At 45.7% G+C, this 11,575-nt stretch overlaps 2 protein-coding genes across 3 annotated transcripts in view; both read right to left on the bottom strand.

Annotated features, from left to right (window-relative positions):
* The window catches only part of DLAT (dihydrolipoamide S-acetyltransferase), an 8,646-nt gene extending 7,731 nt beyond the window's left edge, over positions 1-915 (bottom strand). Inside the window, exon 1 of the mRNA XM_009882472.1 lies at positions 877-915. Within this exon, the coding sequence (XP_009880774.1) occupies positions 877-915 (39 nt within the window). The remainder of the gene's footprint in view (positions 1-876) is intronic.
* A 2,285-nt stretch (positions 916-3,200) lies between these two features.
* The window catches only part of DIXDC1 (DIX domain containing 1), a 36,261-nt gene continuing 27,886 nt past the window's right edge, over positions 3,201-11,575 (bottom strand). For both annotated transcript variants that reach the window (XM_009882446.1, XM_009882447.1), the window contains 11 exons: positions 10,604-10,654; positions 9,416-9,520; positions 8,827-8,880; positions 8,160-8,252; positions 7,997-8,068; positions 7,201-7,287; positions 6,873-7,034; positions 6,680-6,746; positions 5,267-5,375; positions 4,613-4,721; positions 3,201-3,682 (listed from right to left, as the gene is read on the bottom strand). In XM_009882446.1, the coding sequence (XP_009880748.1) occupies positions 3,602-3,682; positions 4,613-4,721; positions 5,267-5,375; positions 6,680-6,746; positions 6,873-7,034; positions 7,201-7,287; positions 7,997-8,068; positions 8,160-8,252; positions 8,827-8,880; positions 9,416-9,520; positions 10,604-10,654 (990 nt within the window). In that variant the 3' untranslated portion in view covers positions 3,201-3,601. The remainder of the gene's footprint in view (positions 3,683-4,612; positions 4,722-5,266; positions 5,376-6,679; positions 6,747-6,872; positions 7,035-7,200; positions 7,288-7,996; positions 8,069-8,159; positions 8,253-8,826; positions 8,881-9,415; positions 9,521-10,603; positions 10,655-11,575) is intronic.

Here is an 11,575-nt window from a genome sequence, read left to right as displayed (position 1 = left end):
GGGGGCGGCAGCAGCGCTGGGAGCGCAGCCCAGGCAGGGGAGCTGGCCTGGGGAACTGTCGCCGCGGAAGGCAGAGGTGCCGGAGGCGTAGTAGAGGAGTTAGCAGCGGCTGGTCCTGAGCACATAAGGCGTGCCAACTCCGCCAGTTGCAGCAGTTTGCACGACCTTGGCGGTGGAAGTAGGGAGATTTGCTATCGCCAAGGCAGCTGAGCAGAGCTGGGGTTTCTATTTTGTATTGTTCACGCTAATTTTAAAAATAACTTTTACTAACCCTCTGGGCCTGGTCTTCAGGGCACATGATTTTAAGTGTGCTAATCTGACAAGTATCAGAAGATAGATAACTTTCCTAAAGCATTGTGGAAAAGTGATGAAGGTTTTCTTCAGGACCAGTGGAGGGCTAACCTTAAGCACTCTAAAGTGATTTATGCACTGTATCCCTATCTGTATCTTCTCATTTCACAGCCATCTTCCCCTTTACAAGCACTGAACTGACTGTGTTTGCCAACCCCATTTTATTGGGATAACAGCTTGGTCCACTAACCCAACGCTTACCGAGTCAGGTATGTCTAGTTTAGATGTACAGATAAAGCCTCACTTTCCTAGAGAACAGGCTTTAGAGTAACTACCCTAAGTGATTAATGCAAACCCCAGAGTTTATATGAAAATATAATTTTACACATAGCATGTATGTTACAAGTACAGGCATAAAAGTAACTTGAAGGAAGTTGAAATAAACCGATTCAAAACAACAAAAAATACATGTCCTAGGTATGGTATTAAGAGCACATCCCCAGAATAAATCCACTGAAGTCAGTGTTACAGCAGTGCCAAGCCAATTTGAAAGCAACATCTTTTGCTTTTATCAGAGAAAAATACCTGGCCAACAGCTTCCCCCCCCACACCTCTTATCCCCATGCCTCATATTCCTTACCTCCTCCGGAGCCTTTTCTGTCAATCATGCAAAGGTAAAAAGTCTGAAGAAGGCTGCACTGTCAATACAGGAATAAAGCTGAACCCAAACTGCATGGGATACAGCTTATCAGAGCAGCAGTCCTTCAGCTTCAGTGAGAGCCATTCCAGCAATTCTACCTTCACTATCACAGAAGGAAGCTGCATATAGAAACCCAAGAACAGAGCATTGCTATTGTTTTTTTCTCAGGGATGTCTTCTTTTGTCCTAGCTTACATATGATGTTAGCATGGATGAAAGGTACATGAGTGCCAACCCCCAAAAGCAAGTCTTTTGTCCAGCTTTGCACCTTCTCAAACATAGCTCATTGTTGCTCTGGAGAGCATGTGTTTCCATCTAGAGTTCAGTCCTTGGCTCCCTGGTGCCAGTAAGCATACTAAATGTGACCATGGTTAGTTATCTGATCTAGGAACAAGAATAGGCTCTCTCTTGTATCAACTAATAACTATTTTCTTCATGGGAAAACTGGATAGATATGGGCAAGGCTGGACCAAAGCCTTATTCATTAGCAGCTCTGATCATATTAACAGCCTCCTGTGTCTTCAGTGCTCCAAAACCAACTGCTCACCTCTGAGTAGCAGAGAAGGATATGGAACTGGCAACCACAGACTTTGAAAACGGTCTTAATTTTCTCCATAAAATTCTAGCCTGGGTGCATGGCTCTTGATGAAATAAAAATCTATGAGTAAAACCTGACACAACAAACACTTGAGAAAAATTTGCAATTCAAATACAATTGATTTCAGTATAACAAGCCCATGCTCTCTTTACCACTAGAGATCATGCAACAGAGAAACTATTTCCAGGGAGGAAGCAAATCTTCGTTTCTTTTCCAAAAAAGATGTATTCCCCCTCTGCAGCCCATTGATGAAATTGATCATTTGATGAACTTTCCTACTGCTGTCTGTAAGGAGAAAGTCACTATAACAAATTGTTCAGAACAGGAGGTATGTTGTGTTGTGCCAATGTGGCACAGTGCCACATGAGAGCCTTGAGCTACTTCCTGGACAGTGAAACAGTGAGAAAATAAATAGCATTGTTGCTGCCTATTAAAGCTGGCAAAAATATGAACCCCAGTAGGAATTAGTTGGATTTACGTAGTGAAATAAAGTTATGAGCTCAGTGTTGTGTTAACAGGAGATAATACAAAACATCTCAGCATCCACTAGAAAATGAGTAAAACAGTATAACGCGTGCAGAAATATACAGAAAGCACTTGCACTAGTATAAAAATATCCACAGTCCTCAGACAAATGTAAACTGGTACAAAATAATTCCAAGAACAGGAACAAGTTTACAAAAGGACATGTTAATATAAAACAGTAAAACAAAACAGTAAAACCAGGTTCACCCTCTCCCAGCCTCATGCACAGCACAGACACACAGGTAGTCCATGGAAGAGCCACGTGTACTGAAAATGTGCAGAGTCTTTACTTGCCATTTGACCTTCTAAGTTAACAGCGTCTGCTGCACATTGCAGCCAGCACTCTGGAAATACAGCTGACTGGCAGCAGAAGGGCAGAGACAGGCAATGCAAAAACAAACAAGAAAACCCACGAAACCAAAAAGAAAACCCCACCCTCAGGGATTTTAGGGCTTGTTCTTTCCCAAGCAGTCATTTATTTCCCTATCCTTCAGGCTCCCCTGGAGGAGGGATACCAGGGTGTAACTGACAAGGTTTATCCTGCTGGTGTGGATAAGCATTTGGTGACCCTGGCAATGAGTGGACAGCAGCATGCAGTGATGCCTGTGCACAGGAGGTGACAAACTGCCTTGCTGAAAGAGGAGGGGGCAGGAGTGCAGAGAAAGAGGCTCAATGAGGAGAGTGGTTTTAAGTACCTCAGGGAAGCAGCTGATTCTAGCTCCCCTGCAAACGAAATCCTTCAGCAAATAAGCAAGCACCAAGATCCCACAGTCCCCATGGCAACAAAGCAAACCCAGAGGGCCTCGGAAGTGAGTACAGCTTTGGAAAGCAAGTGGGAAAAGCAGGGCTAGGAAATGGAAGCCTGAGTTTGGAAGAAAGGGAGCTTTGCCAAGCTGGTGATCTTTGCTTTACACCATGCGTAAAACCTCCCGAAGACCGTCTTCCCTCCCCAGGTCAGAATGCTATACAGTCAGTCTGGGATGTCCAGAAAGTTCCCTCTGCTCCTGCAGCACGTGAAAGTCCAGGACCAAACCTCATCATACCTTCAGTTCACATAATCTAGTGGCTTATTGTGACTTATGAAGGCAAAGCTTCATTGCCATCAGTGCAGATTTATGTAATACCATGTACAAGAAACCAGACTTGAAATGCCCGTATCACAGTCTGCAGCACATATTGCAGGAATGGAGAAGCAGGGGAAGGGAGCACTGCATCATTAAGGCCTTCAGTGTTTAGTTGACAGGACAAAGCAAGGTGTTTCTTTCCCACAGACCTGTCATTTGAGTCTCAGAACACTGTATGCATTTGGCCATGAAAAGTCAGATGCCAGGTGTCCATGCACACAACATGCACTACCCGTTGTTTGCAGAGAAGCCCTCTTTTTTGGCAGCTTGAATTGGACTTCTTCCAGCACACATGCTTTTTGGTCATTCTTTGAGCTCAGCAGCCAGTTACAGGTTTCCATAGTGACAAGACTTAAAAGCTTGATTAATTCTCCCCATGGTCTTCTTCCACCCAGGCCACAATTTTCCCCTCCCAACCAGGAATGATGTCATCATCATGGAATACCTACAAAAAAAAAGGAGTCACGTTTGGAATCTGGACACCACTCTTCTATAGTGCGAGTAGCATAAGATGCTAACATCAAGTCAGAGATCCTAGCTCGGATTTCGCTACACAGCCCAGAGAACATGAACCTCATCCATCATTCACATGTCTGAGTAATCTTTTCAGATTTTAGGTAAAAAACACATTAGGCCCCTTCTTTATCCAGTAACCATCAAGATTATTATTGTCATGTTTTTGACAGGAAAGGTAAAATAAATACAGGAAATGTCTTTTCTGATCCAGACTACAATCTCCAACTGTTTCTGCAGAATGGCTACCCAGTCAGCTGACTGTTCCCAGAAATGGTAACCCTTTGCACTTGTCTTAATCAATTTGTGAAACAGGAACTATCCCAATAACCTTTAATGAATCCAATCCACACCAACAACAGCCTGAGCATAAACAGGGCTGGAATACAGTACACAAATGAAAAAGAAAAGATGCTGCACACACAATTATCTCTGAAAAACCTTTGAAAGAAAGTAGGAGAATGTTTTTTTGAATAAACCACATTTGCCTGAAGTGTCTCTCGTTGTAACAGGTTTTATAAAGCCACTTGAAGGGCTAGAAGTGTAGTCTGGGTTTTTGCCCAGTGCTCCTTAAGAAACGCTGTGCCACAGACTGTCTTTGCTAATAGCCAGCTCTTTGCCCAAGGGGCTCTGCAACCCCCAGGCAATTGCAATCACACTGATGTAATTGCTCCGGCTGGGGATTAAAACATCCCATTTTAGCACCTTACAAGAGGAGCTTAGTCTATAGTTGTGAAAACAGACAATCTGTTCAGTGGCAAGTTCAAAGATTTCATTAGTTTAGAAGTGAGGTGACCATGGTCTCCAGGGTTATGTGGTAACACTGAATACAAAGCAGCTGACAGCTAAATTCCACGCTTACCTCCTCCTTGACTGTGCCAAACTCTGGATCCAGGGCTTTGAAGTGGTACCGGTGAGTTCCTTCACGATCAATAGCTGCCTTAAAATCCTTCAGAGTCACCTCCCCTAACCTGCAAGGGAAGAGTTTGGCACTATCCCATGGTACACCATTACTGGATTTAGCTCAAGTGTTACTACATGGCGCGCAGAGCCACAGCACAAGTCTAGCTAGGCATGTGGCACCCTGGCCATAAGAATTTGAAGAGCGTGCCCCTCCAGGAACACACCTGTCAACCCCAAGGTCCTCTTCAGAGGAAGGATTGCCTCCTGATCTACCAAGAACCACCTCAAAACAGCCTTTTCCACTTTCCCTTTTGCATTGACAAACAGTTGTTTTGACAGGAGCATCCTGCAGTACATGTAACAATAGAACTACTCGGCTGCTTTCTCTTGCTCTTGGAAGTTAATAAAAAGAGAGATATTAATCTCTTAGGGCTCTAAAACAAATGCATCAGCTAGGCAATTTTCCCCAGACAATGCTATGAAATCGAATGCTCAAGTTAATGCACAGCAAACCGGTGCTAGTGGTGACCATACTCAGAAGAGAGCAGACTAATGCTTTAAGGGAAACAAGCACCTCTCACATCAGTGTCAGCAAGGCAAAACCAGACCTCACCTCTTTGGTATGTTGACCATGAAAGGTGTGAGGGAGCGGTCAGTGAAGTACAACACTTTGGTGCAGGCACTGGTGCTCATCACGGGTGTGCTGTGAGAGTGAGGCAGTTCTGCAAAGAAGAGAGCACAATGATTGGGGAACAGCACATCTCCTGCCGCAACAGGAGAACAAAAAGGGTGGTCTCAGCAAATTTGCCATCACAGCAGAGATCCGGACGATGGGAAGAGATTCTTAGGAGAGTGGCCAATGATCCCTGTTGGGAAGGGCCTGGTATTCCCCTGCTTATTGGAAAACTTTGCATTTTAAGGTAGGGTCACCATCCAATTATGTTGTCAGCATGGAGTTTTCTTTGCTCATTTTTTTTCCTCTCTCTCTGGCTACTGCCTTGTTTCCTGCTTCCTCGCAATGTGCTGTCCCAAAGGCTGAAGCAGAAGGTTCACACAGAGTGACTCTACAGTTTTAAGATTCCCATCATGAAGAAAACACTATGGACACCCATTCAAAGGCTTTCTAATTTAAGAAGTCTTCAGAGCCACCTTTTAGAGCTCTTTACACCCAAGGTATTCTACATTGGTGGCTGCACAAAATTTTCCTGCTGCAGTGGAGGGCAATGGAGTCTGCTAAAGGGAGAGGTACAGTTTGCACACAGAGAACGCGTGACTGTGGCTGCTCTAAAAACCGCAGTTTATGGGAGAAGAGGGAGAACACAGCAAATCCTCCCCACAACTTTGGGCTTCTGAATTCCTCTCCTACCTTCGTCCGCATCTTGTACCTCCAGGCTACCCTGCTGCTGCACACTACAATGCAGCTGAAAGGTGGGGGCCTCTGTCTTTCCCCAGCACCTACAGACCCCTACAACTTCATAGACTTTCTAGGTGATGTTTTTAACCAACATTGGAAAGATACAGCCTTCATGATGAAAAGCTAATGTGGAGCTGCTGCAGCTGGAGCCAGGAAACATGGTGTCAGATGGGGCTGTGCTGTTATGGATATATGAAACGAGCTAGACACTGAAGGGGGAACAGCAGAAGAGGAAACTGTACAGTTATTCGTGTCCACTAGATGGTGCAAACCAACAGGAAAGTTGAAATAACATCACATTTCCCACTCATCCCAGCAGTAATTGTTTGTCATAGTTATTTATACTGCAGTACTACCAAAGGGGCCCAGACAGACTCCCACTGTGATGGATCTTTACAAACAAGCAGCCATAGATTGTCTCTGCCCCCTTTCCTTTGCAGTGACGTCTAATCTGTACAGCAAATGACTGAAGGGAGGAAAAGTGAGTTCTGTTAAAGGGAATAAGAAGCTGGAGGTGGCAGATTCCCAAGGAGGTGCTATGCCCTGGACTCTGGCCAGGAAACCTGAGCAATGAATTTGGCAGTGGGAGGGCAGGAGCTGAAAGATACTTACTGGACTTGGGAGGCCAGGAGTCTCTACACTCATTTGTTGCTCTGCTTGCTGGTGATTTCCCTCGGATCTAGGGTGCAAAGCCAAAAGAGTGAGAACAAAGTGTCACTTCCCAGTTGAAGCTCTCATTGCTGCTTAGCTCTGGGTTGTGTGTGAGGGGCTGAGTTAAAAGTCAAGTGCCCTAGGAAGCCTTTACCCTTCTCTCTTGCCTCTTCTGTGTTTCCATGTGGTACAGCCGTTCCATCAGGCTAGAGATGCCCTGCTCTAGGCTGTCAATGGTGTGGTGCTGCGGATCGTGGCCACTGAAACTGTTCCTGAGGCTGCGAAGGGCATCACGAACCAGCTGCAAGTCATTTGTCTGCCCAAGAGACCACAAGTCAGTCAGACTAACTCCAGGCTGCTTTCTTCCCATCTAAAGCCACAGGTCTTAGAAAGGGGAGCTCTCTCAACAAAATAGCAGCTTCCAGGATATCTGGAGGCCTCATCTGCATGTGGCAGGGAAAATATCCTTTAGGTGCACTTACCCCTCGGTGGGCTGTAGGAGCAGCTCCTTTTCCTGCTGTCTGGAGGAAGCCATTGCTCTGAGCAGTATGATTACTATAAGCCATCACCTGTTCAGGGGAAGATGCGTATGCCACTAGAAATCTAAGTGTTAGAACCTGCCCAAAGATCCCAATTTGCAAACTTCAAAATGATGAGAGAGCACTAAGACTTTCCACATCAGTGATATAACTCCCATCTTCTGCCAGGTAAATACACTAAGGAGTGTGCAGGCAGACCTACAAGTCAGAGCACAAACATGATTCCTCACATACAGGTGGCAAAAGAGGCAGACACAGGAAGGGGCACAGAGACCTCTCTGCAAGCTCTAGTGAGCACAATCAGTGTTCAAGTGGCACTGTGCAAAGACAGATTGGGCTGGCACTCATTCCACGAAGACAGTTCCAAGTGCTCAATGCCAGGGTCAACAAGAAAAGAAGGAGATAAGAAGCTAAAGCCCTGGTCTAACCATTAGCCAGTGTCAGAGCTGAAGCTAGAAGCCAAGAGTCTCTGGCTTCCACTCACCCCTCTGTTCCCCTCACTGTTTCATCCCTTAAGATTTTGACACAAGAGGCTAAGCCAGAGTGATTACTGCTGAGAGCTTTGGTAAGTTGGACGCTTTGTGGAGCCTGGCTGCCTTGGTTAGTCTCACTGACACTGAGACTGCAGACCAAGGCCTCTCTGGGATGAAGTGGATGATTTCTGTAGACAGGTAGCTAGAGGTTGCTGGACAGAAACATCACTCCAACAGTCTGATGTTTAGACCAAGGCTTCGCATACCTCTTCAGCTTCTCTCTTCATGCAGTGAGCTAACAGGGCCTCTTTGTGCTCCAGCTCCCGCTCCAAATCCACCTGTAAGGGGAGTAGGTGAAGTCAGTACAAACTGAGCTACCAAGGTAAGTGTGAGCTCTGAGGGCATCAGTGCAGCCCTTCTGCTCCATACCTGTTGGTAGCTGGCCTCAGAGAGCTGTCTAAGCATTTCATCCAGTTTGGTCTGATGCTGCTGTAAATGCCGATCCTTCTGGCCCAGTTCTTTCTGCAACACAGTAATCAAGAGAATCAACAGGACAGTAAGGCTCACAATCACCTTCCCATGTCAGGGAAAGTTATGTCATCTTCCAGGATCGGGTTCCTTTATAGGCTGACTTACACCATGAATGTACTTCTAGCTAGATGTTAGACCTGAGTGTCAAAGCTTTTTATCTAAAAAGATGTCAGGTTGTTGTTGCCTGAAGTCCCCTTGCCCAGCAAAGATCCACTACTGAGGCCAGACAACTGAACCAGAGAAAACAGATTCCTGACAGATCAGTGGACAATCAGGTGACCCAACCTAACCTGATACGCTTCTGCACAAGTGTTAGGTACTCAGCAAGCCATCACCAAAACCCCATGAAAATAACAGATTTACTATAAAAAGCTGTGGGCAGAACACAAACAACATCTGATCCCTCCATCTCCTTACAAACATCCATGGCTATTGCAACTTTTTCGCTATCGACACTGCCATTCCTAGATGTCACTGTCAGGGAGACAACAGTGACATTCACAAAACTGAAAACCCATCAGATGCTGCCCCCAGCAAAGCCTCCAGTGAAGAAAGGTTCCATTACTTTATATTCAGCCAGTAGCCGATTTCTCTCTTCAACCTTCCTCTGAAGATCAACCTGCAGAAATAACACATAGGTGTGAGGCAGGTATTCCTGGAGAGTTACTGACAACCTCTTTGCCCCTTGTGCTAAAAGGTGATCTGAGACCAAATATCTGCAGACTTCAAGGGAGCTGGTGTCTAAGGATGGCAACCTTTTCGACAGGACAGTTCCTTCCTTGCCCTTCTCTCTTCAGAGAGACACTGTACATGCCAGCTCTACCTGTCAAAGTGCCACTTGCTAACCCAAGGAGCACAATGAGGAAGGAGGAATGCAACTATACTGACAACATCATGGGAAGCCCCTCCCTGTTTCAGCTGAAGGTCTTGGGAGGACAGGAAGTGGGAGTGAAGAACAGGAGACTCCAGCGAGTATCACAGCTGGCTACTAACCATGTGCAGTTTTTACTACGCAGCGACCTTTGACTGGTTGTTCACTATCCCACGACCCCAAGAACTATGCTGCAACCACCAACCCCACCCCGTGGCTGCTGGAGCCCTCAGGGCCACCGGCCTCCTAAAATAATCTAACCCTCAGCAGCACAGTGACTCACATTCTGGTTGTGCAATTCCTCCTTGTCCATGTTTGCTCTCAACAGTTCCTGCTTTAGCTGAAGAACTGAAGCATCCTGTTGAATCAGTCTTTGCTGTAAAGCATCCTAGGAAAAGATGTTATCTGTAGGAAGGTGCAAGACAGAGGCAGACACTCTTCCCTGGGAGGTGAGTGACCTAGACCAGTGGTATAACACAGTGGGGCCACTCAGAGGGCTGAAGTGTTGCCAAGGGCCGAAGAGAACAGGAGGTGTATAGACCTCTGCCCAATGGCCTCTCAGTCCTTCTGACTTTCTCTTACCCAAAAGTAATTTCCCCTGCCATCTGGGCCAGAGGGATTTCTGTGCTTCTACCTGAACTTCCAGCTCCAGAACTGGCCTGACAATTTGCTCTTATGGAAGAGTATAGCAGTGTCTTTGAAGGGTCTTTTCAGTGGCCTGTTGCTGGTGTCTCCAGCCACACATCTGCAGCATCCAAAGGGCAGAAAGAGGCCAATGTCAGCCAAGAGAACAAGGAAACTTAAGCTCTCAGTGTGACCTAGTTGTGCAATGAAATCCTCTCTGAAGAGGCCAAAGTCAGGAGTAATCCTGCGCCTTTCAGTCAGTGCTACCTGGAAGGCGAGAGCTGTACCTTGGACAGCTACTGCTGTTTGCTCCCTTCACAGACAGCTCTAAAAATACCTCTGCTCAGGAGTAGGTTATTAGTGTTCAGAACTCGAGAGGAAGAAACTGAGCAGACAGGATCCAAAGTTGTGAAAAATGCTGCAGCTGAAGAGGACAAAGATACCCCTGTGCTCTTTTTCCTCTGCTGTCAAGAATGAGTTCACTGGGCCAATCCTACTGTGCGCACCCCAAGATGGAACAAAACCCAAAAAGAGCCACAAGAACCAAGCAGGCATCCTACATCTCATATTTTGTTTAGGGGAAACAGACAAAAAGGGGACATTTGACCACAATCCTACAGACAGAAACAGAACCCAGGAGACCTAACTCCTTGTGCTGCCTTAACTGCAGTCTCTCCTTAGAGCCAGAAACAGACCATAGGATCCCCCACCTCCAAATCCCTTAATACAACTCCCTCCACAATCTGAGATTTCTCAGAGGTGTATGGCTGCTGCTGGCCCTACTCATGGGTTGCAGCAAATTCTAAAGCTTTACTATTTATATTTGATGAAGTGCCCCTTTCCTCACCTTTATTCCCTGTAGGTTTCGAGCTTCTTGTTTGTATTTCAATAGCTCCTTCTGTAAATACAACACAATTTGATTAAATGGCATCTTGTCACCCCTTCAGAATGAACCAAAGTCAGTGTTCTCTGTCCCCAGACACTTGCTTCTAGAAGAAAGCGCATCCCACCTTTTCGCACAGATCAAAGAGCATGTGAGGCCCTGAGCTGTTTTAATGAGTTACAAACATGACAAAACAGTTAAGCAGCTCCCTACGCCTCTGCTATTAAAGCCATGAGAAAAAGAGATTGCCTAGTCCCCCAAATCTGTCCTTCAGGGCAATGTCAAATACTTCTCTCCCAGCATCACAACTAGTCCCAGAGCCAGCATCAGCAGAAAGATGAACTAAGGCAGGCTTGACAGGGCAGGTTCTTCTTAGCTGCATTTTTTTTTCTATTTGAAAAATTGTTTATATTCAGACATGGCTAGAAGCTTAATGGCTGTCCTGGGTAAAGTTTTGAGAAGCTAGTACAACCTGGATTTCACCAGCTTCAAGAGCATGCAGGGAAAAAAAATAAATCTATTTCAGGGCTCATTTAAATTCCAGTAACACTTTGATATTTGTTTTGCTAGCAACTGACTTTACCAGCCTTGGCTAGGGCAAAGTGGGGAGACAGCATATATTTCTCTGATGCTATCCCACAAACTTTTATTAACTGCTAATATGGATATAATAAACACTTCCCAGCCAAGTACTGTGAGTGCTCTTCAGGTCAATAAATTATTGTCTCAGGGAAGCAGATATCTACACTCTTGGAGGGGTACAGCAGAATATGGAAGAGAGTTGGAGCCCTAACAATATATCACTCATGTCATCTGTTGTACTGTCCAAACCTGTCCCACCCTCCCCGCCCCCCCAAAATAAAATCAAATAGGACAGAGTCTGCAAAAATCTCTTGACCCAAAACCTCTCTTTCCTTTCCTCCTGTCCCCCCCTAA

Source organism: Charadrius vociferus, unplaced genomic scaffold, assembly GCF_000708025.1.
Source record: "Charadrius vociferus isolate BGI_N301 unplaced genomic scaffold, ASM70802v2 scaffold1413, whole genome shotgun sequence".
NCBI classification, from domain to species: Eukaryota; Metazoa; Chordata; class Aves; order Charadriiformes; family Charadriidae; genus Charadrius; species Charadrius vociferus.
The sequence above is the reverse complement of the archived record's forward strand: the minus strand, read 5'-3'. Positions and strand labels throughout refer to the sequence as shown.